A 25,917-nucleotide genomic window follows, 5' to 3' on the forward strand; every position below is an offset into this window, starting at 1 on the left:
TGAGCCTAAAGTGCTCGCTTCAGATGCAAACCTGCAGGTCTTACAGGAGGGTGAACGCTTGGTGAGTGGGCCAAGACCTGTGATGCCAGCACTTGGCATACATAGCGAGTTCCGGGCCATCCAGGAACGTTGATCAGACCCTGTCTGAAAATAAAAATAAAGGGGCTGGGGGAATGGCTCAGTGGATACAGCACTCACCACTCAGGCTGGAGTCCCAGTCTTTAATCCCCAGACTCCCTGTAAACAGCTGGGAGCCACAATGGGCTTCTGTAATCGTCATATCCTGACAGGCCAGCAAAGAACAGCTGTATTCAGAGCCAGAAACTGCCTCAAGTGAGGTGGACAGACAAAAACTGACCAAAGGTGTCCTCTGCACTCTACAAGCACGTGGTAGCACACCCGTGTCTACACTCAGTTGAACACACACACAAATAACATTTAAGATTATTTATTACTCTTGAAGTATTTTTTTTAATTATTTATTTATTTGAGAGCGACAGTTAGAGGGAGAGAGAGAGAATGGGCGCGCCAGGGCTTCCAGCCTCTGCAAACGAACTCCAGACGCGTGCGCCCCCTTGTGCATCTGGCTAACGTGGGACCTGGGGAACCGAGCCTGGAACCGGGATCCTTAGGCTTCACAGGCAAGCGCTTAACCGCTAAGCCATCTCTCCAGCCCACTCTTGAAGTATTTTAAGAGCGAGGTGTGGTGGAGCACATCTTTAATCCCAGTACTCGGGAGGCAGAGATCGCTGTGAGTTCGAGGCCGCACTAAGAAAACAGTGAATTCCAGGTCAACTTGGGCTAGAGTGAGACCCTACCTTGAAAAGCAAAACAAACAACAACAACAAAAAAAAAAAAAAAATTGAGAGATAAAAAGGCAGAGAGAATGGGCACATCAAGGCCCCTAGCCACTGCCAATGAACTTCAGACCCATGTGCCACCTTGTGCATCTGCCTTATTCAACCTGGGTTCTTAGGCTTCACAGGCAAGTGCCTTAACCACTATCTTGTCAGCCCCCCAAAAGTTTTTAATATTATTAGCTGGGCGTGGGTTGTGCATGTCTTTAATCCCAGCACTCAGGAAGCAGAAGTAGGAGGATTGCTGTGAGTTTGAGGCCACCCTGAGACTACATACGGAATTCCAGGTCAGCCTGAGCTAGAGTGAGACCCTACCTCAAAAACCAAAAATAAATAAATAAAAACTTTTTTAAAGTCTCATGTAGTCCAGGTGGTGCCATCCCCAGTGTGTAGCTGTGGCCTTGCCATCCTGAGCAACAAAATGAGACCCTGTCTCAAGAAATAAAACATCCTGGGCTACAGACGTTTCTGGGAGGGCACCTGCAGGTCTGCAGATGCTGGGCCATAGAAGAGACCTGAGCATCTAGGCTGTTGTCAGGAGGGTCCAGGAACCCATCCCACCCACTCACCTGGGTGGCATCATGCAAATGGGGCTGTGTTGAGAACATATGGTCTAACTTTGCTTTGATGGCATGTCTTGTTGCACATTCTAATTTTGTTCTCAGTGAACTGCTGTCAGCTTATAAAAGCTGGGCACACTCATCCCTGAATATGGAGGGGGCCTTAGCTCTGAAACTGGTGTGCATGTGACCCAGAAAACCCAAACATGCTTGGGCACAGAACATACCAGTCTCCTTGTCCCCAGGATGTCTACTCACTGTCCCCCCTCCGCCCCGGAGGGGTTCCTGGGGTCACCTAAATCCTCATGGCATTTTCCATGGACCTAGACCATGATAGATTCTCATTTGAGCTTGTTTGGTCCTGTGGAGGGAGGGTCCTATGTGCTACATGCTTTGTGGGGTGGGTTGGGACACAGACCCCACAACATACTCCACACTCACTCCAACACCAGATGTCTCTACAACATGTGTCCTGCATACCCCACTTGCCCTCCAAATCACTGGCAGGGGTTAGGGATGAAGGAGGCATTTGGCAAGCAAGATCACAGACTTCGGTGAAAACCAAAAGGAACATTTAATTAAAAAAATAGAGCAAGCTATCCAAGACCTGACACAGAGAGCAGTCACCTCCAAGAAGGTGGTACCCCGTTTGCTGGCTGTGACGTTTGGTTTGACTTGAAGGCACAGTGATCCCTCTGGCCCCTACTGGAAATTTCATGTCCCACCCTGGCTAAGAGCAGCACCCCATAAATAGCTGCCCCTCCAAAACATGATCCCGCCCCAGGTTTGGCCAGAGAATCCTTGACCAGAGAAGCAGGCAGGGACTACCCCTGAGATGCAAAGGGGGTGTTCAAGCACATGGAATAGGTTTGGGCAAGGGAGGCCCAGCTCCCACCTGTGCCCCCTCTGGGGGGGTACCAATGTCCTTGAGGATGCTGGGACTTGGCATTTATCCCAGGTAAGAGAGCGCTGCCCTCCCTTCAGAGCTGTGGGAGGATGTTTTATGCACACAGATCAAATTGGGGGATGTCAGCCATTTTTCAACCCAACATGGGAACCCATGAGGCCTGGCACACAGACTGTGCTCAATGAATGCTTGTTCTATGAAGTTCATTTCAACCGAACACAGATGTAAATTATAATACTGACTGAACTGTCATATTGTTTGTACCCAGTGCTTTGAGCATAGGAGGTGTGCAATGCAAGAAACCCATTAGAGAAGCACCATGTTACTTTTCCCCAAGCACTTAGCTCAGCTCCTGACACAGTAGGCACTCATCAGTGTGCCACAAGTACCTGGCACACAGTAGGTGCTTGCTATGTTTGAATGAATCTAAATGTCTTATCTTGGTACTCCCTTGAATAGTGCCCACCACACATTAGACACTCAATAAATACTTAAATGGCCTTAAAAATGAGTATTTCCCTAATACCTGCTACTTAGTTTGATCAATAAATGATGATCAAATCAATCACTGATATAGGGAATCAGTGCCTTTCACTGCTGAAAGACAGAATCTTGCATACTGCAGGTCCTCAGTACATGTGGACATATGAACAGATAAAGACTTCTTTCTGCCCAATCCCCCAGTGCCACACCCTATTCCTGGCACACCATTAATGCTGCCTGCAATGTGAGTGGATGCTAAGCAAGAAGAGCTGGATAGACACCACCCTGCATGCAAAGCACTCTGCGGTCACCCCAGGTGTCTGCTGTCCCAGCCAGCGTGTGAAGGCTGGGCCTGCAATGCGTGTTTTGGCTTTTTGCCATCTCTCCCATCAGAGTTCATCACGGGCAGCACTGTCCAGCGGGGACTGGAGCACATCTGAGTTTTTAGCCTCCCGGCTCAGAGCTTGCTGCTCTCGCATCTTCTGAGACTTGGCACGATCCCAATCAGTCTTGACTTTATCATTATTCCACACAACTGAGGTCTCTGTGTCACTCACATAGCCATCGTCTCCTGTGTAGTGTGTGGGGTAGATAAGCAGGGGCTCCACAGAGAAGGCACGCAAGTTGCGGGGGGAGAAGTGGGCCTTGTACTCTGACCTGGGGGTCGGGAGAGGAAAAAGTGAGTGAGGACAGCAGTGGATCCAGTGGGAGGACATAGCTAGAGGGATAAGTGGGGGAAGGAGTACAGGCAGGAGAAGTGACTCTTCCCTGCAGTCAGCCAGTTCCATGCCCCCACCTTCCCAGGCCACCCGAGGAAGCAACTCTTACACTGGGTGCTTGTCGAACATGATAGGCAGGAACTCATCAACGGGCAGCATTTTGGTCAGTGGCCTAGCATCCAGCAGCTTGCGAGCACCTTGCAGGGAGATCACGTAGGCTAGTGTCCAGTAAGAGTAATCAGCCTCCACCAGGTTCCTCACGCGGGGCACAGCTTTCTCAGGATGCTCCACCTGCATGCGCTTCCGGCCCACATAGCTGAGGTGCAGAAGCAGCCCTCGTCACTCCCACCAGAAAGCACTGAACCAAGTCTCCACGGCAGGACCACAGGCGCAGTGTGTGGGAAGCAATGAGGCCAATGGGACTGAGCATGGTGAAGCTAGGACTTCAAGGTTGGGAGGAAGGCTGCAGGGAGGAGACCCAGCTGAGTTTTGTTTTGGTTTCAGTCTGTCTGTCTGTCTGCTTATATGTTTGTAGGGTGCTATATTCACCCTTGTGGGCACTCTACACACTTGTCCACAGCATGGATCTCTCACCTGTAGGGACTGAAGTGGAAACACTGGGTGTTCCACTCCATTGCTCTTCTACCTGGACTTGTTTTGAACCTAAGTATCTCTTTCTCTCTCACACTCTATCTATCATCTATCTATCTATCTATCTATCTATCTATCTATCTATCTATCTATCAATCAATCAATCATCTTAATTATTTGAGAAAGAAAAAAGAAAATGGGCAGGTCAGGGTCTCTAGTCACTGCAAATAAATTCCAGATGCATGAGCCCCTTGTGCATCTGGCTTATGTGGGTCCTGGGGAATTGAACCAGGATCCTTTGGTTTTGCAGGCAAACCATAAGCCATCTCTCCAGACTTTTTTTTTTTTTTTTTTTTTTTTTGGTTTTTCGAGGTAGGGTCTCACTCTGGCTCAGGCTGACCTGGAATTCACTATGTAGTCTCAGGGTGGCCTCGAACTCTCGGCGATCCTCCTACCTCCCAAGTGCTGGGATTAAAGGCGTGTGCCACCACACCCGGCTTTTTTTTTTTTTTTTTTTTTTTGAGGCAGGTTCTCATTCTAGTTAGTCCATGCTGGCTGGAATTCACTATGTAGTCTCAGGTGGTCTTGAACTCATGGCTGCCCCCCTACCTCTGCCTCCCAAGTGTTGGGATTAAAGGTTGGGCACCACCATGCTTAGCCTTGATCTCTGTCCCCCCTCCTTCACTAATTCTGGAGCTTGGAGCTCTGCTCACACACAGTTGTTTACATGGTATCAGGAGATTTGAGCACAGTGGCTTCAGGTTCCTCAGGCCCTCAGTACTCATGCAGGAAGCATCTTTTACCACTGAGGTGTTTCTCTAGCCTGTGTTTTATTTTATTTTATTTTATTTTTAAATATTTTTTTGTTCATTTTTTATTTATTTATTTGAGAGCAACAGATACAGGGAGAAAGACAGATAGAGGGAGAGAGAGAGAATGGGCACACCAGGGCTTCCAGCCACTGCAAACAAACTCCAGACGCGTGCACCCCCTATGCATCTGGCTAACGTGGGACCTGGGGAACCGAGGCTCAAACCGGGGTTCTTAGGCTTCACAGGCAAGCGCTTAACCGCTAAGCCATCTCTCCAGTCCTTATTTTATTTTTTTAAGAAAATAGTTGTGTTTTAATCTTGAGACAGAGAGGAGGATAGAGAGAATGGGTATGCCAGGGCCTCTAGCCACTGCAAATGAACTCCAGAGGCTTGCACCACCATGTGCATCTGGCTTTATGTGGGTTCTGAGGAACTGAATCTGAGTCCTAGGCTTTACAGGCACATGCCTTAACCACTAAGCAATCTCTCCAGCCCCAGCCCATGTCTTCATTTTAACATGTGTAGTATATGATTTATGCACATATAGTATGTGTACATGTATGTAGACATGCATGCCCTATGTGTATACATGTGGAGGCCAGAGGTAAGTCAGCAAACACCTGCACTGCTCTTCCAGAAGCATGTTTCCTGTTGACAGAATCTGAGAACCTGGACAGGTCACTGTTTTGGACATACCAGCTCAACTGTGAGCCCCAGCAAGTCCCCCATCTGTCCCCTACGGGACCTGGGTTATGTAAAGTGTAGCCATGCCCAGCTTATTACCTGAGTGCTGGGGATGGAACTCAGGCCTCACACTTGTGTGGCAAGTCCTCTCTCTTACCCGCTGCGCCATCTCCATGGCTCCTTATTTTGTTTTGTTTTTGACAGGGTCTCAATATGTATCCCAGGTTGGCTTTATACTTGCAGTGCCTCTCGTGCCTCTGTCTGAAGGATAGGGTTATAGGTGTGTACCATGACATTTAACTGTTTTTTTGTTTAAGACAGCGTCTGGCTATGTAGCCCTAGCAGACCTGGCACTATGTACATCAAACTGACCCCAAACTCACAGCAATTTTCCTGCCTCAACCTTCTGAGTGCCAGGATTATAGGCATGTACAACCACACCCGGCAAGACTTAAGTTTTCTTCCAAGGACACTAGGGAGCTATAGGATATACTAAGCAGGTTCACTCTAATATTCTCTGAAGCAAAAGTTGCTCTGAGTTCACAGATTTGTGAGCTATTGAGCTGAGAAAGGGGCCTCACAGGGTCAGGAATAAAGGGGAGCAGTTAGTTACAAGTAATAATCAAGATTAGGGCTGCTCTATGGGAGGAAAAGAGAAGAAGAGGGGAAGAGGAGCTGGGATGAAGGTCAAACCATCCCAACTGCATAAGATTCAAAAAGATGTGCAGTAAATATGCTGGTTATACATCCACCCCAGAGCTGGTTTGAGGTACAGGGCCATGCATTCGTTCATGCTCTATAATTCTCTAGAAGTACTTACAAGCCCTGACCACAACCCCAACTCACAGGTCAAATCTTAACTGCTCCTGACCCCCACAGGTCCCAAACATGTCTATAAACCCCACTGTGTCTATAGTCTTCTGCACAAACCCAAGGCTCTGGCCACACTGCTGTGAACAGTACAAGCCTGGGGAACCAATGAACCCTTTGGCTATACTTTGAACTTTGTCAACCCAGGCCACACCTATTGCCTGCCACATAACCTCAGACCTATAGGATCTGAGCTTTTGAACAGGTAGGCTGTGCCTCCAAGCTTCAGCCCCACCCAAGGCTGTGGCAACCCACAAGCTACAGATGCACTGTCCCTAAGTCCCAGGACCCAGCTCTAAGGCCCAGCTGGTCACTCACATGAGGTCCCAGCCCAGGCCTTCCTGCTCCACATCCCGCATGAGGTTCATCAGACGTCTCTTGAAGAAGATCTCAAAACGCAGGTCATCCTCGAACACCAGTGACTTCTGCAGCCCGCGGTCTACTACCTGAGGAAAGAAGCCCACCAGGTCACAAGAGACCTATCCAGATCCACTGTCCCCCTCCCCCAGCCTGTGGCTCCCCATGGCAGGGTCTTTGCTTGCACTGTGCCTCTGACACCCAGCATCCTCCCTCCTGGCAACCACAGCCCCTCACCATAACCATCAACCTTGCCTCACTGGCCTAGCCCTAGGCCACCCATGATCACTTTCAGAGAGGGAAGGTGATTCATGGAAGCACCTGTCATCTTGGACTCCCCAACATCTTTGTCCACAGCCCACACCCTGCGTCTAGACACCCCATCTGGCCTCGAGCCTGCAGGTCCCAAATCTGGTTCCTGGTCTGATATTGTGGTGCATCCCATTCTCCCGTCCCGACACAGGGTGGTCCATAGGGGTAACTGCTTCTAGTAAGGAACATTGTGTAGAGCCCAGACTAGGGGTGAGGAGTCTATGTCTATATTTGGGGATCCCAAGCCCTGGACCCCACCTGCTGTAGCCCCTTCCTCAACAGCCTGTTTCCATGTCTACACAATGGAAGGGCCCACTCAGACATATTGGGGCTAAAGTGATGCATTTCAAACACAACAATCAAAAAGCAGTGGCCACATGTCCTATTGCTGTTGGTAGTGGGGCCTGGGGGGCTATAATTCCCTGGCCAGGCCTTTGACCCTTCCTCAAATCTGTGAGAAGACCAAGGGTTGCAGTCCTGGCCTCTCCCACCCCAAGGCACAAACCTCCTTCCAGACGTTGTAGTGGCTGAGGAAGCAGCCCAGCTCGCCCTTGGTGAGGGGCCGCCCATGGTAAGGGTCTCGGTAGCCAGGCAGCATCTGTATGCCCAAAGCTTCCACCTGGCTGGTGTTCATGGCTCTGAAGAGGAGGGAGGAGGAAGAATCAGGAAGCCACACTCCCTCAGCTTGGTACCACCCTGAGTGTACTTGCCCTCGTTCCTGCCTAAGCATGGCAGGTTGGCCATCACACACCTACAGTGGTAGAAAGACCACCCTCCTGCTCGCCTGAGTTTGGACTCAATTCCCTGCCAGGTCTACTCTGGAATCCTCCTCCCGGGAGCCAGGAGGCCACACTCACTTGCCATCCACGGCGTCCACCAGGTGGCAGGCGATCTCTTGCTCCTGCAGGGCCCGCAGCATGCGCTCCCGCCGGTCCTGCCGCCGCCTCAGGTTGATCATAAAGACCTGTGGCCACAGCACCACTGGAACCCCAGGCTAGGCCAAGCCAGCTACCCACCCACCTTCCCTCCCTCCCACAAATCCCAGCCTACCTCGTCAAAACCCATCTTGTCCGAGGTCTTGGTGGGTGCCGAGACAAAGCGGGAGAGCTCCACGGGGGGATGCTTCACTGGGGGCACAAAAACCCTGGGGTCACAGGCCACCAATTCCTTCCTGCACACCTCCCCAACCCCTTCCAGGGTACAGACTGACCACGCGGCCCCAGCTCAGCACTGGTCTCGCCTGCCCCCAGACCCCACTGTTGCACATGCTGAGCTCTGGCCTGGCACAGTTTCTTCCCTCTTCACCCAACATCTCACCAGTGATGCCTCCAGGACATGCCGGGTGCCTCCAGGCTTCTCTAGCCCAAGTCAGGCACCTTTTAAAAATATTTCATTTATTTGTGAACAGTGAGAAAGAAAGAATGGGATGTGACAGGACCTCTTGCCACTGCAAACAAACTCCAGACACATGACACGTTGTGCATCTGGCTTTGTATGGGCACTGGGGAATTCAACCTAGGTTGTCAAGCTTTGCAAGTGCCCTAATGGCTGAGCCATTTTTCCAGACCCAGGGTAAGTTTTATTTATGTATTTATTTATTATTTTTGTCTGAGTTAGGGTGTTGCTCTCTAGCCCAAGCTGATCTGGAATTTACTATGTAGTCTCAGGGTGGCCTCGAACTCACAGCAATCCACCTATCTGTACCTCCTGAGTACTGAGATTAAAGGTGTGCGCCACCATGACCGGCTCCCAGGGTAAGTTTTTGAGTGAGATTATCACTATGTAGTCAGGCTGGCCAGGAGCTCCTAATCCTCATGCCTCAGTATCTGGTTTTGGTTTTTCAAGGTAGGGTCTCACTCTAGCTCAGGCTGACCTAGAATTCACTATATAGTCTCAGGGTGGCCGGGAATTCTTGGTGATCCTCCTACCTCTACCTCCCAAGTGCTAGAATTAAAGGCGTGTGCCACCATGCCCAGCTCCCAGGGTAAGTTTTTGAGTGAGAGTATCACTATGTATCCAGGCTTGCCAGGAGCTCTTAATCCTCCTGCCTTAGTGTCTAGAGTGCTAGGATCACAGGCCTGTGCCACCATGCATGACTCATGTCTGTTTTATCAGCATAGAGACACAGGCTAAGGTGGCAATGATAATGACAAGCAGAGCCCCACCGCCTGTGGATGCAGCTAGGGTGAGACCTTGGGCATCTGTATGTGACAGACCCTAGTGACTGGATGTAGGTAACAGGCTTGATGACTGCAGACTCTGAAATCTCAGAGGGAGGAGTGCCATTCCACATATTGCCAACAGGGGGCACCACAATAAAACACTCCAGCAACAGGAAAGATGGGGCAAACTGAGCTCCAGGGCCATGACCCCTTCAGGTTGGTCCTCATCTGTGTAGCTGGTCATCTGGTGGGTTTCCATGGGAGATATGACTGATGCAGAGTGAGGCTGGGAAAGGGCACCTCCTGGGAGAACCTCAAAGACTTGGCCTGGCAGCATCACATCCTTGGGCGTTGCTAGATTGATGGCTGCTCCCACCACATATAGAAATGACTGAAAGGACTGACCAACTAGCTGGGCGTGGTGGCGCATGCCTTTAATCCCAGCACTCAGGAGGCAGAGGTAGGAGGATCACCACGAGTTCGAGGCCACCCTGAGACTCCATAGTGAATTCCAGGTCAGCCTGGGCTAGAGTGAGACCCTACCTCGAAAAACCAAAAAAAAAGGACTGACCAACTGATTTAGCAGGGTGAGGACTGTCCCTGTACCCCTTGGTCTGTGGCATCCCCTGCTGACTGAAAATAGTCTGAGAAAAAATTGTGTCTGAGCCTGGCACGGTGGCACACACCTTTAATCCCAATACTTAGGAGGCAGAGGATAGCTATGAGTTCGAGGCCACCCTGAGCTACAGTGAAACCCTACCTCAAAAAGCAAAACAACAAAATGTGTCAGGAAGCTGGAGAGATGGTTTAGCGGTTAAATCCTTTGCCTGCAAAGCCCAAGGACCCCGGTTCAATTCTCCAAGGCCTACATTAGCCAGATGCACAAGAGGGCACATGTATCTGGAGTTTGTCTGCAGTGGCTGGAGAACCTGGTATGTCCATTCTCTCTCTTTCGCTCGCTCACTCACTCTCTAAACCCCTTTCCCTTTCAAATAAATAAAATAAAAATTGTGTCATATTTAACACACAGAGCTTTTCTTGTCAGTGTGACAGCATGGCTACTGCACTAGCACCGTGTCAGGTGTCCCGCTGCTGCCAGACCAGTTTGCGGAGGTCGTGCGCAGGAACCAGGCCACCAGTACTATAAGGCACAAGAGGGACCTGGACCTAGTCCCTTGGGGACAACAAAGGACAGCAGCACAAACTTGCAATGTTGGTTTACTTGTGCCTTACTCATCAGGTGTCTGTGTGAGAAAAATATTAAATAAGAGGGGTAAGCTTAGCTGGAGAGAGGTGGGAGAAATGGCCCAGCTGGACTCAGGCTGTGTCTCCCACCCAGTGAGGCCACCAGTGAGGGGCTCTTGGCTCCCATACCCTGTGCAACTCTCCACTGCCTCTGGGGAAGGCCTCTGTTCAGTTGGTGGTGTTTGCGCTCCCAGCCTATGTCTCTTGACCTTGGCAAATACTGCTATACTAGACACATTCCTCCTTGCTGCAAACTTCTATTCACCGGGCACCACACCACTTCCTCCAGAAAGCCTGTTCTAAAGGGTTCAAGGTCACTATATACAGCTAATATATATGCAAACTGGCGCTTGTGAGAGCAGGGATGCTGTCTATCAGAGTTTCTAACACAGACCCTTTCCCAGTGACACAGGGATTATCACCTGGTTCACAGGATGGAAACAAGATGGCTCAGGAAGGCACAAGGGTGTGTACTCACCCATGACCTCCAACTGCACATGCATGAAGCTCTCAGCCTCGTCTTGCAGGGTGCTGTGGGCGCGCAGTGGCACGGGCAGGAAGCCGTACACCTCCTTGTTGCACACGTACATCTGCACCTCTGGGAGGGTGGGCCAACAGAAAGTCAGGCAGGCCTGGGGATGCATACCTGACATATTTAGTTATGGGGAACCAAACACACAGCCTAGATGAATTCAGACCTGGGCTCCATAGCTCAGCCCCAGCCCCAATGTGTCTTTTATGTGTTTTTTTTCCCCCCAAGGTAGGGTCTTACTCTAGCCTACGCTGACCTGGAATGCACTATGTAGTCTCAGGATAGCCTTGAACCCATAGTGATCCTCTTCCAGAGTGCTGGGATTAAAGGTGGATTAAAGTTGTGTATCACCATGCCTGTCAAGTTTTATTTTATTTTATTTATTTGAGAGAGGGAAAGAGGGAGAGAGAGAAAGGGCATGCCAGGACTTCCAGCCACGCAAACAAACTCCAGATGTGTGTGCCACTTTGTGCACCTGGTTTACATGGGTCCTGAGGAATCAAACCAAGATCCTTTGGCTTTGCAGGCAAGTGCCTTAACCGCTAAGCCATCTCTCCAGCCCAAGTTTTCTTTTTGAGGCAGGGTCTCATTCTAGTGCAGGCTGGCCTCAACCTCATATGATGATCTTCCTACCTAAGTCTCCTAGCCAAGATTAAAGGCATATGCACTGCCATACTCAGCATATAATAAATATGAGTCTATTTTTTAAAGATATTTTGAGAGCTGGAGAGATGGCTTAGCGGTTAAGCGCTTGCCTGTGAAGCCAAAGGACCCTGGTTCGAGGCTTGATTCCCCAGGACCCACATTAGCCAGACGCACAAGGGGGCGCACGCGTCTGGAGTTCGTTTGCAGTGGCTGGAGGCCCTGGCGCGCCCATTCTCTCTCTATCTATCTGCCTCTTTCTCTCTCTCTGTTGCTCTCAAAGAAAAAAAGATATTTTGACTTTAAAAACAAATTAGTTTATTTATTTATTTGAAAGTGACAGAGAGAGCCTTGAACCAGGGTCCTTTGGCTTCACAGGCAAGCGCTTAACCACTAAGCCATCTCTCCAGCCCTAAGCCATCTCTCCAGCCCAAATATGAGTCTTTTTAAGTGAAAAAACTCAAGGATGGCCAGGCATGGTGACAAATACCTTTAATCCCAGCACTTGGGAGGCTGAAGTAGGAAGATTAGTGTGAGTTTGAGGCTAGCCTGGGACTACATAGTGAGTTCCAGGTCTGCCTGGACTAGATAGAGACCCTATCTTGAAAAAACAAAATAAAACTACAATAAATAAACAACAAAAAATGGAAGTGGAGCTTGAAAGATGCCTCAGTGGTTAAGGCACTTGCCTGAAAAGCCTAATGAACTGGGTTTGATTTCCCAGTACCCAAGTAAAGCTAGATGTACAAAGCTGTACATGCATCTAGAGTTCATTTGATGTGCAGGAGGCCCTGACATGACCATTCTCTGTCTCTTTCTCTCTCTCAGATAAATAAAATTAAAATACTTTAAAAAACTTTTAGGGCTGGAGAGATAGCTTAGCAGTTAAGGCGCTTGCTTACAAAGCCAAAGGACCCAAGTTTGATACCCCAGTACCCACATAAAGCAAGATGCACAAGGTGGCGCATGTATCTGGAGTTCATTTGCAGTGACTGAAGGCCCTAATGCACCCATTCTTTCGCTAGCTGCTGCTTTTTTTTCTTTCTCTCTCAAATAAATGAATAAAATATTTAAAAAAGAAAATAGTACATGAAACATTCCAGAAGGAAATAGTAAGTTTTTTCAGGGGGTGGAGGGTGGGAATTAAAGGTTGGGTCTCTCTCTAGCCTAGGCTGACCTAGAATTCACTATGTAGTCAGAATGGCCTCAAAATTACAGCAGTCCTACCTCTACCACCTGAGTGCTGGGATTAAAAGTGTCGGCACCACCACGCCTGTCAATTGATTTTTTTTTTCGAGGTAGGGTTTCACTCTAGTCTAGGCTGATCTGGAATTCACTATGTAATCTTAGGGTGGCCTCAAACTCACAGCGATCCTCCTATCCCTGCCTCCTGAGTGCTGGTATTAAAGGTGTACGCCAGCATGCCTAGCTTGTTTCTGGTTTGTTTTTTGTTGTTGGTCAGTTGTCTTATCATGCCTAAGTTTCAGCACAGGTACCATGAGGGGAGACTGCAGGGAGACAGTGTGCTCCCTCTGCACAGGGGTTGGGTTGACATGGGTCCTGGCTGCTGGTACCCACAACAATGACAATGGAAGGAGACAGGAAGCATTGGGATGGAGATAGACCCAATCAGCATGCCTCTTGTGGTGGTCTGTTTTGAAACAGGGTGTCACCATGTAGCCCAGGTTGGCCTCAAACTCATGATCATCCTGCCTCAACTTCCAATCCTGGGATTACAGTCATGAACTACCATACCTGTCAATCAAAAATTAAAGAAGTAGCCGGGTGTGGTGGCACACGCCTTTAATCCCAGCACTCGGGAGGCAGAGGTAGGAGGATCACCATGAGTTCCAGGGGACCCTGAGACTCCACAGTGAATCCCATGTCAGACTGAGCTAAAGTAAGACCCTGTCTTGAAAAACCAAAAAAACAAACAAACAAAAAAAAAAAAATTAAAGAAGTGGGAAGTGCTGGGCATGGTGGCACACAACTTTAATCCCAGAAATCAGGAGGCAGAAGTAGGAGGATCTCTGTGAGTTCGAGTCCAGACTGAGAATACATAGTGAATTACAGGTCAGCCTGGGCTAGAGCAAGACCCTACCTCGAAAAACAAAAAACAAAACAATAACAACAACAACAACAAATCCACACCCTTCCCCCATAAAAGAAAAGAAGTCGGAAGTGAATGATGAGATGTTATGTCCCAAGGATGGCACTTGAACACCTGGATACAGCCATGCCTGAAGCCTGTCTATACCACACCTGATACCATCATGTCTCAACCCTGTCTATACCACACCTGATACAGCAATGCCCATAGCCTATCCACACCACACCATGAGCTCTTGGTTCTTAGAGCATTCTAGTGCTGTTTGGACCTGCTCAAAGAGCCAACCTGGCAACCCCAGCAGATGCCGCCCCTGGTCCTCACTCACCTGCCTGCTTGCAGGAGAAGGCGAAGACAATGATGTCATCAAAGGACCAGGTGTAGTCGGGGTGGGGTGGGTAGAAGGCCAGGTTCCTGGATGCTGCCTTGCGCAGGTCTATCAGGAAGGTGGAGTGCACCATGGGCACAGCAAAGCAGCCCTTGCGGTCCCGCTTGCGGATGGGGATGTAGGCAGGTGTGCGCTTGTAGTAGCCCTGGAGGGTAGGGGACATGCTGTGTAGGCCAAGTGTGGCTGTGTCACAGCGAGGAGCACTAAGACCTTAGAACGCGAGCTCAGACACAGGATACCAAGCTGTAGTGACAGGGACATCCCTGAGAGCCATGCGGTGAACAGTGGCAGATGACCAGTGCAAAGGCCTCTCATTGACGAGGTTTTACATCTGGCTCAGAAAGCCAGCATCTGAAGGAAAATCTTGGGGCTTTGGTTTTTCATTGAGACAGTCTTCCTATGTAGCCCAGGCTGGCCTCAAACTCATGACAATTCTCCTGCCTCAGCTTCCCCCAGGTTTTGTCTGAGTACCTGCTGAGCATATGTGAGCCTGTGTGTTCTGTCCCAGGCCCTCCCCAGGGCACAGCCCAGGCCCCCACTCCTCCCATGTGCCCTCCCACAGCTTTGTGTGTAACCCCACACACATGCTTTGGGGATAAGACTTAGGTCCAGATCTGGCCAAACTGCTGTTATTTTCTTGCCTTCAGATATTGGTTGGAGCAGGAGGGGCCTAGCGATGGCCCTAGTTGGATGGACATGGTTAGATGCTGCTGAGACCACTGGCAGCAGGTTGAGAGAGTCAATGCCTGATCAAGCCATGCCTGAAAGCCTGTCCTAACACTTCCTAGTTGCTTGAGTTTGAGTGGCCACTTCCTTTTTCTTTTCTTTATTTTCTTTTTCTTTCTTTCTTTATTTTGGTTTTTTGAGGTAGGGTCTTACTGTAGCCCAGGCTGACCTGAAATTCACCACTATGTAGTCTCAGAGTGGCCTTAAACTCACAGTGATACCTCCTACACAGTGATCTGCCTCCTGAGTGCTGAGATTAAAGGCATGCGTCACCACGCCCAGCTTGCCACTTCCTTTTTCTGCTTCTGCCTTAGAAAAGAGTGGGGCTGGAGACCTATAGACCACCCTCCTGTTACTTGTCTGTGGAGTATGGTGATGGCGTCTATCAGGCTCATCAGCCCTCACCCACATGCATACTGTACCTGGGACGTCATTCCACACCAGAAGTTGGAGTAGGCGGCGCGGGAGTCCAGCATCGGTGCCACCACTGTCTTGTTCTCTGCAATGAGCAGGCTCAGCGTGTCAGGGTTAACGATCAGATTGTCAGCATCCACAAACTGCAAATGTTACACATATCATCAGCCTGGGCTGTGAAGTGACCAGGGTCCGACCACCTCCCAGAACCACACAGGCTTAGACCAGAGGCTAGGGGTGCAATAAGGACCCCCTCATACCCCACTTCCCTCCTAACACCTGGGCCCTTAAGAATAAGCTGTGACTGGGCATGGTGGTGCACACCTTTAATTAGGAAGCAGAGGTAGGAGGATCACTATGAGTTTGAGGGCAGTCTGAGACCACAGAGAGAATTCCAGGTCAGCCTGGGCTAAAGGAAGCCCCTAAAATGCACTTTTTTTTTTTTTTTTTTTTTTCTCAGGATAAGGTTTCACTCTACTCCAGGCTATCCTGGAATTCACTCTGTAGTCTCAGTCTGGCCCCAAACTCAATACAATCCTCCTACCTCTGCCTCCCAAGTGCTGAGATTAAAGGCACGTGTCACCACACCTGGCCTAAAGTCTATTCTTTCTTTCTCAATTTTTATTTATTTTTTATTTGAAGGATAAAGAGACAGAGAGGGAGAAAGAGGAAAGAGAGAATGGGTATGCCAGGGCATACAGCCACTGCAAATGAACTCCAGATGCATGTGCCACCTTGTGTAGCTGGCTTATGTGGGTCCTGGGGAATCATACCTGGGTTCTTTGGCTTTGCAGGCATGTGCCTTAACTGCTAAGCCATGTCTCCAGTCCTAAAATGTATTCTTAACAAACTACTACCTTTAAAAGCTAAGAATGTCACCATACAGCATCTGCAGCCTTTGAAAGATTTCCTCGTCTGCTGTAACCAACTGCCTGCCTAATACTTTCACCAGTGCTTTTGAAAATGTCTTGACTCTGTTTCTTCAAAAATTACCCCGGGGGATGAAGAGACGGCTTAGCAGTTAAAGGTGCTTGATTGCAAAGTTTGCTTGCCCAGGTTTGATTCCCCAGCCACCTACATAAAGCCAAATGCAAAAAATGTAGAGAGGACTGGAAAGATGGCTTAGTTGTTAAGGTACTTGTCTACAAAGCCAAAGGACCCAGGCTCGATTCCCCAGACTTATGTAAGCCAGCTACACAAGGTGTATGCATGCATCTGGGGTTCGTTTGCAGCTCGAGGCCATGGAGCATGCACATATGCGCTCTCTCTCTCTCTCTCTCTCTCAAATACACAAATAACTAAAAACTTTGGAAAGTGTCTGGCATTTGTCTGTAGTAACAAGACACCTTGAGACACACATATGTCCATGCATACACACGCAAATAAAATTAAAAACTTGGCCGGGTGTGGTAGTGCATGCTTTTAATCCCAGCACTCGAGAGGTAGAGGTAGGAGGATCACCGTGAGTTCGAGGCCACACTGAAAGTACATACTGAATTCCAGCTGGGCGTGGTAGTGCACACCTTTAATCCCAGAACTCGGGAGGCAGAGGTAGGAAGATCACTGAGAGTTCGAGCCCACCCTGAGACTACGTAGTGAATTCCAGGTCAGCCTGGGCTAGAGCAAGACCCTATCTCAAAAAACCAAAACACACACACACACACACAAACAAACAACACTATAATGGTGACCTCTTTGGAACATGGAATTTGAGATAACCTGAATCTGTATTCCCAAGCCATGGTCACTCATTCCCAGGGCTCTCTGAGGTAGGGGCCTTGTTTTGGAGGTGGTTAGCATGTCTACTGTAGACTGCAGACCTATAAGCAAGGTGTTGGGGGTGTTGGAGACAGTTTCATGTGGCTGGAATGAACATCCAAACCAGGCACAGTTTATGGGAGGAAGGAATTTATCTCATGCTTACAGATCCAGGGGGAGTTCCAGCAGCGGTGGAAGAAGCTGTTTCCACACACCCAAGCAGAAAGAAACCACCATGGGCACCCACTCCAAAAAGCAACAAGCACAAAACTGGCAACAAATGGCAGTGACCCCGCCAGAGCCCAAACTTTTGTGCATGCCTTTTGGCTGGAATTTAGAACTACCCAAACATACCTTAGGACCTCACCCCAGGATGTGACCCCCACTTACAAGCTTTAATAGAACACCTGAATCTATGGGGGTACACATTCAATCTACCACAGAAGGTGGTTAGCTCAGTAGGGCAGAGCCCTTAGTTTCCTCATGGCAAACACCACAAAGATGGCAAAACTGGCCAGGAGTGCTGAGGTGCTCTAGGAGCTCTTGACAAACACCAGACCTTGCTGGGTTCCACCCCCAGCATCAAAAAATTATATCAAGTTACTTCCAGATATGTGCATAGGAAACACAAAGTCTGCACAGATGTAGTTCCAAGATCCTGCACTGGAGATACCCAAGTGCCCCAAATCCCAACATTCAGACCAGTAAAACCCAGAACCTGTGCTAGGAGGACCAGGGACACCCAGAACATGAGCTAGAAAGACAGGGACAGCCTGTACTAGGAAGACCAGGGAGGTTCAGCATATACAAGCTTCTGGGCTGGCCTCTGTCCCACGCTATTTTTAGTGCTTAGAATCAACTCCATAACCACCAAAGCCTAGGACTGCCACCCTCCCTAAGATGGCCACCCTCCCTGAAATGAGAGCAGGATCTGACCAGCAGCCCTGGATGGTGTCTCTACCCCAACACAGGCAATGGGTCATGTTACAGCCCCACCCATCTCTGTGGACACCTGATTTGTGACCTTTGAATATATATGTAGCAGGGGCTGGGGAGCCTGGCAGCCCCCAGAAAGTTAAACACCGAGAGACAGAAACACATGACCTAGCATTTTCACTTCTGGGTGTAATCTTGGGAGAACAGAAAGCAGAGGGTCCAATATTTGCATACCCATGTCCACAACAGCAGTGTTCTCAAGAGCCAAAAGGTGGAAACCCGAGCTGGAGGAGATGGCTTAGTGGTTAAGCGCTTGCCTGTGAAGCATAAGGACCTGGTTCGAGGCTCAACTCCCCAGGACCCACGTTAGCCAGATGCACAAGGGGGTGCACGTATCTGGAGTTCATTTGCAGTGGCTGGAGGCCCTGGCGTGCCCATTCTCTCTGTCTTTCTCTCTCTCGCTCTGTTGCTCTCAAATAAAATAAATAAACAAAAGTTTAAAAAACACCAAAAGGTGGAAACCCTCAAAATGTTCACACCAGAGGTAGACACAATGGGGTTTGGACACTAGGGAACATCAGCTATGAAAAGCAACAGGAGTTTGGAATGGGGAGATGGCTCAGTGGTTAAAGGCACTTGCTTGCAAAGTGTGTCTCCCCAGGTTCAAGTCCCCAGCCACCCATGTGAGATGCAAAAAGTGGTACAAGCAGCAGCAAGAGACCTTAGTGTGCCTGATGTACACACTGGGTAAATAAGTAAATGTGATTTGGGCTGGAGAGATGGCTTAGTGGACGTGTGCCTGTGAAGCCTAAGGACCCATGTTCTACTCTCCAGATCCCTCCTTAGCCAGATAAACAAAGGTGAGGCAAGCACACACATGCCCACTAGGTGGCGCAAGTGTCTGAAGTTCGATTGCAGTGACTTGAGTCCCTGGCGTGCCAATTCTCTATTTCTCCTCTCTCTAAAATAAAAATGATTAATAAATAAATGCAGAAATGTGACTTCATGAAAAAATACAAGGAAAGACTGAAGAGCTGGCTTAGCAGTTAAGACATACACACACAAAGAGAGAGAGAGAAAAAATGGAACAATGATCTACACTAGGAAACATGATGCTGAGTGAATGAAGCTAGACACAGAGCCAGCAGAAGAGGCATTTCCACAGACAGGAAGCATCTGGGGGCTGCCAGGGACTTGGGGGAGGGAATGTTCTGGAATCAGAGGTGCTGGTTTACGCATAATGAACGAAGGGCCTTGTGCTGCACTGAGGTGGCTAAATTCTGGCAATCCAAAAGCCACCAAGTGGAGCTAATGAAGTGAGTTCTGCTGTCTTATTTTTTCCCAAATATCTTTTTTTTTAAACTGTATTATATTTTTTTTAATTTGTGTGTGAGAGAGTGAGAATGGGAAAAAGAAACAGACAAAGAGAGTGTGGGGGAGAGTGAGAGACAATGGGCATGCCAGAGCCTCCTGCCAACTGGAAACGAACTCCAGACACATGCACCCACCATTTGTGCATCTGGCTTTATGTGGGTACTGGGGAATCAAACTCATGCTGGCAGGCTTTGCAAGCAAGCACATTTAACGTGTCAGCCCTAACCCCCAAATTTGCTTTTTCTCTGCAATTTTCCCTGCAAACAACATCTGTGGCTTCTGCAGAAGGAAAAGCAAGGTGGTCCTTCTCATACTTCTGGCACCATCAGAAAAGAGGTGGCACACGAAGTCCCAGTTACCAAAAATACCACCGAGTGTCCAAAGCTCCTTTGAGCTTTTGGCTACCTGAGTCCCACCCAAGTTTGTGGAGGGCAAGTCAGGGGATGGTGTAAACAGCCCAGCCTCAAACTTCAAAAGCAAAACCAGGGAAGGAGGACAAGACAGCTATATCCAGAAGGCTCACAAAGTGCCAGCCCCACCCCTCTGCCAGAGGCATGTTCTGAGACCTCCTGAATTCATCTGCCCTTCTCCATCTACACCTTCCCAACCCATCTACAGTCGAAGTGCTGCCCTGGCCTTCAACCTTGGTCTCCGTGGCCACAGCAGCCCCTGGAACTCAGAACACAGCCCTCCACAGCTTCACATCATCTTCCAAGCTAAAACCAAGGCTTTTGCGGTCTGGCCTGGTTGCCCCCCTCCCTCACCTGCATCTGGTCTCACTCACTCCCTTCCTCCAGTGACTGCAATTTGTTCCCTTCTCTCCTGTCATCAGCCCAGGCATCAGCCTGTGGTCTGGCTGTACTCCAGCCGAGCATCCTGCTAAGGATATGGCTCAGTGGCAGAGTGCTTGCCTAACATGCACAGGTCCTGGGTTCAATCCCCAGCACCAAAAGCAGAAAGTGAAGTACAGAGGTGGGGAGATGGCCCAGTACCCATGAAAAAAGCCAGGCATGGCTGCTCATGCTGGAACCTAGTACTAAGGGAAGAGGAGACAGGAGGTCCAGCAAGACTCTCAGGGAAGTAAGGTGAATAGCAATGGAGGATCCTCATATTCTCCTCTGGCCTCGGCACATGCGTGCACACACTGCATGCACACACAAGACCCTGGAGTGAGAGGCCCCCCCTGCAGCCATTGTCAGGGTGACAGTATTGCAAACAACTCCACTATGAACCTGGCTCAGCCAGGGCACCCTCCTGTCTGTACCCACAGAGTGGATGACCCTGGGCTGCCCCCAGGACAAGGCCAAGTAGATAAGCTCCCAGATAGCATGGGACCTCTGGACATTTCTGCTGACATCATTAGTGTATTTAAATTTTTTTATTTAATTGATTTATTTATTTGACAGAGGGGGAGATAGAGAGAGAGAGAGAGGGAGGGAGGGAAGGAGAGAATGGGCACACCAGGGCCTCCAGCCACTGCAGATGAACTCCAGATGCATTCGCCACCTTGTGCATCTAGCTTATGTGGGTCCTGGGGAGTCAAACCAAGGTCCTTTGGCTTTGCGGTAAACGCCTTAACCACTAAGCCATCTCTCCAGCCCACTAGTGTATTTTTAAAACAATATTTATTTATCTGAGAGAGAGAGAGAGAGAATGGGCACACCAGGGCACACATTATTCACTGCAAATAAATTCCGGATGCATACCCCACCTAATGCATCTGGCTTTATGTAGGTACTAGGGAATCAAACCTGAGTCCTTTGGCTTTGCAAGCAAGCACCTTAGCCACTAAGCCATCTCTTCAGCCCTCTGGTGTATTTTTTGAGACAGCGTCCTGCTCTGTAGCAGAGGTTGGCTTGGAATGCCATCTTCCTGCCTCATCTTTTCTAGTGCTGGCTTATCTTGGTCTTAATACATTCAAGCTACAGCCATGCCCTCCCTCAGAGGCCACTTCAGGTCACTGAGGAGGAAGTGGAATCTAGCCTCAGTTGCTCAATGTCACCCATGTCACCCACCACATGACATTCTCCTTTTGCTTCTCAGCAAAATGTCATTGTAGGGTGTGCATGGGGTTCAGAACATAACCTAGTGTCCAACCATGAGGGACAGAAAGGCACATTTGTTCATTTGGGAGAAAGGGGGAAGGGATGGAAACCAGAGCTGGCTTCAAGTACACTCAGAGAACACTTACCCCTGGTCACACCTCAGCCCTTAGTTTTTCTGACACAAGGTCTCTCACTACATATCCCAGGCTGATCTTGAACTCCTGTTGCTCCAGCCTCTATATGACAAGCATGTGCCACCATGCTCAGCCTATACAATGAATGCCAGGGTTTGAACCCAAGGCCTCATGCATGCCAGACAAGCACACTACCCACTGAGCCACAACTCTAGGTCCCTCCCCTCTCCTTTCTGATCCTTGGTTTTCCCTTCATGTCCCACCCTCCATCAGGCTGGCCTGGCCTCCGTGAGGTCTGCAGCCCAGACTCAACCTCTCTCACCAGGATGTAATCGGCCCACATGTCCCGAGCTGACTTCAGGGCTGCCTGACGTAACTTCATGATGTGCTCATAGCGGGAATCAGACCAGTGTTTGGGACCCTCCTCATCCGGATAGGAGCTGCAAGGAGATGGCAGCTGTCATGTACGGAGCATAGGGTACTGTGGGAACACAGAGGGTCTGAGTTGCCTAGGAGGGGCCAGAAAAAGGCTTCCTGGAGGAGGAGGCTTATAATCAGACCTGAAGATTGCCAAAGGGGAAAGAAACAGGGCAAAGTGAGCCTCCTCCACACAGGGACACAGGAGGTAAAGGGTCCAGAAGTAGAAAGGGAGAAGAGCCCAACATGTCTGGAGAGGACTCAGTGACATCAGAGACACCCCTGAAAATGAAAGGGCTCACTAGACAAGAAGTAGAAGATGCTGACAGATCACTGGAACGCTGTCCTGCAGGATCCCAATCTGGTCAGAATAGCATGGTGGAGACATAAAGCACACCCAGGGACAGTGGTGCATGCCTGTGAAGCCAGTACTCAGGAGGCTGAGGCAGGAGGACTGCGAGCTCCAGGCCAGCTTAGACTACATAAGTGAGACAGGCTCATGAGAAAGCTAAGCTAAGAGTCGGTGTAGGCCCCAGCCAGGCCACAAAGCAGTAGGTGGTCACCAGAGGCTGCAGGAATTGCAAGGGGAGGTGTAGCTGGAATTTGTGTCCAAGATTGAACAATGGAGTCAGAGATAATGGGGACAAAGGTCTGTCAGGAGGATTGGGGCTTGTGTTGTGAAGCTAGGGGTCAGCCCAGAGGTTCAGAGCGTCCTGCTGCATGGTTAGGCTGGGGTGACTGGCCATGGCCTATGTGGTTTGTGTGAGGGAACAGGAAGCCATGGAAGGTGTTTGAGAAGAGGAGCTTATTGAGTCTAGGGTGCTCTGGGCAGGACCTGTGAGCTCACCTGGGTTCCTCTGCCGGCCTCCACTCCACAGAATGGTATAAGCCCTTCACAGCCACCAGCCACTCCCGCAGCACGGCAGAGGTATTGTCCGCATTGTGGTCTGTTGCCACCCTGTGGGCACAGGGGGCAGTTAGAACAACTGGGGAAACCAAGGCAAGACCAAGCAACAGTCAGACTACACTACACAGGCTTCACAAACTGGCTGAGACCCCTGGAACAAGACATATCCCTTTTCTGGGTGTCAATTTCCACACGCAGAAAGGGTGGGAAACAAGCGAATTTGGAAAACCAGATTAGTGTGAATTCTAGGCCAACCTGGGCTGCATAGCAAGACCCTGTCTCAAATAAAAAAATGAGGCAGGAGAGACCCCAGCCCCAGGTTTCCCACTTCCCCTCGGCTCCATGGGGTCCAGCGCACAGCAGGGGTATGACCACGCCCTGGAACTGAGTTGAGTTCCAAGACTACTGAGGGTCCAGTGGGGACCTGGGAGCTGCTGGTCCTGCAGAGGGAGTGGGGATGCGGGTTCAGGCACTGGTCAGGTATGGGTAAGGAAGTGTATTATGGTGACAAAGGCAGGGAAGAACTGACCAATGCCCAGCACAGGCTGAGAACTCAGGCCAGTCCTGAAGGGATCTGCAGTGGCGTGGAGTGGCAGCAAGTTCGGGTCGCGTGTGTTCCAATGTGTGACTACGGGCTGGAGTAATACATGCCCAAATGGGGAATCGCAGGCTGGAGCGACATGTGCCCAGTAAGGTACAGCCATGGTGACATATACTCCAGTGAGGAACCATGGAGAGTATACACACGGATCAGAAGAGAGTATGTGTGAACCCTCCCGGGTACTGAAGAGGATGTACATGGTCATCTGGTGGGATTGGGAATGGAACGTCATGGTCACTCCTGGGGATAACATAGGGCAGACGCATGGCCATCTCGTGGATTCGGGGAAAGGGAAGCGCAGTGGTCGCCCCGTGAATATAAGGAAAAGGGACGCGCGTGATCGTCCCGCGGCAGACTCACCACAGCGCCGTGCGCTCCCGCGGGTGACGAAGCCGCTCCAAGGCGCCTAGCGTGGCCGGCAGCGCGTGGGCCGCGTTTCGCGCTACGAGCGCGATGAGCACGCGCGGCGCCTGCAGAGGCGACTCGGGGTTCCAGCGCTCCTCGGGGAAGTAGGCGGCGGCGCCCCGCGGGCCGCCCAGCGGCAGGAGCAGCAGCAGCAGCAGCAGCTGCAGCGCGGGGCCCGGCAGTCCACACACGCGCGGGGGCGCCGCCATCGCGCCACGCGTCGCCTTTAAGCCGCTTTTCCGCCGGCAGACGCGGGCCGCGCCTAAAAGGGGGTCATCGGTCATCCGGGTTCCGCCCCTGACGCGCGCTTTAAAGGGGAGGAGCGCGCTTGGCGTGAGGAGAGCCCCGGGGGCCCACCAGCTCGGCCCCGCCCCCAAACTGCCCGAAAGAACTAGCTTACTTTTACCTCCGCTGGTGCGCGCCTGCCTCTCATGACGTCAGCCTTCAGGCGCGCTCCTGAAGCCCCGCCCCCAGTTCCTGTCATAAAGGCGCAGAGACGACTTTGCCTTGAATCGGCTATGCCCAGGTTCCTTTTCTGCCCTGTAGCATGTTTTCTATGCGGTTCAAATTCCATATGCATCACCAGGCAGATATGGCTAGACCCGAGAAGAGCTCAACATCATAGTTACTATGTTTTGTTTTTGTTACTTTTTTCTGAAATTTTTGACAGGGTCTTGCTAGATAGAGCTATGTAGCTCAAACTGGCCTGGAACTTACTGGGCATCTCAGTCCCCTTGCCTCAGCCTCTGGGTGCTGGGATGGCAGATATGTAGGACCAAGCAGGGTCTCAGTCTGGGTTTAGTGGTTCCTGACTGACCCCCAAGGTGTTGTTGAGCATTAAGGCTCCAGGGCATCCACAAACCTGCCTTCAAATCCAGACACCCTGCGTGGCTGGGGTTTCAGTTAGACACTGAGAGGCCCCAAGATGTGGCGTAAGTTCTCTGGATGCAAGGACAACGTTTCCATGGATACCCAGAAGAGTTTCAAATGCCCTTTTTGAGCGTGTGTGTGTGTGTGTGTGTGTGTGTGTGTGTGTGTGTTTCGAGGTAAGGTCTCACTCTAGCCGAGGCTGACCTGGAATTCACTATGTAGTCTCAAGGTGTCCTTGATCTCATGGAGATCCTCCTACCTCTGCCTCCCAAGTACTGGGATTAAAAGCATGCGCCAATACGCCTGGCATCTAAAGTTACATTTTCTAATTGCTCATGTTTGCGTCATTCCTAATAATGAACTTCTGGCTATGGAACATGCCTACAATCCTAGCAGGCTGGAGAAGGCCAGATGACCATGACTTCAAGATCAGCTTCAGCTACAAACCCAGTTTGACACCAGCCTCAATGAGATCCTGTCTAAAAATAAAAATTAAAAAAAATAGGGCTGAAGAGCTGGCATGGCAGTTCATTTCAATTCCCCAGTACTGGATGCAAAGTGGCACATCTCTGATCCCAACTGCTTCCATGACAATGGGAGGCAAAGCCAGGAGAATGCCAAGCTCGTGAGCCTGTTAGTCTGACAGCTAGTTTGCAGTCTGATGACTCCTTTGCAGCAACAAGAGACCCTGTCTCAATGAAGATATCTTGCAGTTCCCGCTGTTGTCCACGTGGTGAAATAGTATGCACACCACTCCCCCCGACAAATAAATAAAAACAAATTAGGGACTGGAGAGACTGCTCAGTGGTTAAGGTGCTTGCCATCAATGCCTAACAACCTGGGGTTCAATTCCCCAGTACCCACATAAACTCAGATACACAAAGTGGCACATACATCTAGGCTTCATTTGCAGTGTCTAGAGGCCCTGATGCATGCACACTCTCCCTCTCTCTTACTCCTTGGAAATAAATATTTTTAAAATTAAATAGGTAAATGACTTTTTAGTCTGGTGTGGCGGTACGCTCCATAATCGCAGCCCTAGGGATGGCTCAGGTAGAAGAATCTCCCAGTTTCAGGCCAGCCTGGACTATGTAACAAGACC

General features: G+C 50.0%; 1 protein-coding gene across 1 annotated transcript; it reads right to left on the reverse strand.

Annotated features, from left to right (window-relative positions):
• Positions 1–1,967: 1,967 nt before the first annotated feature.
• On the reverse strand, positions 1,968–24,244 carry Colgalt1 (collagen beta(1-O)galactosyltransferase 1). Its single transcript, XM_004666034.3, has 12 exons — positions 23,901–24,244; positions 22,880–22,990; positions 21,938–22,055; positions 15,377–15,511; positions 14,169–14,373; positions 11,038–11,157; positions 8,203–8,279; positions 8,010–8,116; positions 7,658–7,790; positions 6,802–6,929; positions 3,636–3,842; positions 1,968–3,464 (listed from the first exon to the last, which is right to left on the reverse strand). The coding sequence occupies exons 1-12, from the start codon at positions 24,227–24,229 to the stop codon at positions 3,197–3,199; spliced, it is 1,938 nt and encodes a 645-aa protein (XP_004666091.1). The 5' UTR covers positions 24,230–24,244; the 3' UTR covers positions 1,968–3,196.
• Positions 24,245–25,917: the final 1,673 nt, after the last annotated feature.

Source organism: Jaculus jaculus, chromosome 1 (genome assembly GCF_020740685.1).
Source record: "Jaculus jaculus isolate mJacJac1 chromosome 1, mJacJac1.mat.Y.cur, whole genome shotgun sequence".
NCBI lineage: Eukaryota > Metazoa > Chordata > Mammalia > Rodentia > Dipodidae > Jaculus > Jaculus jaculus.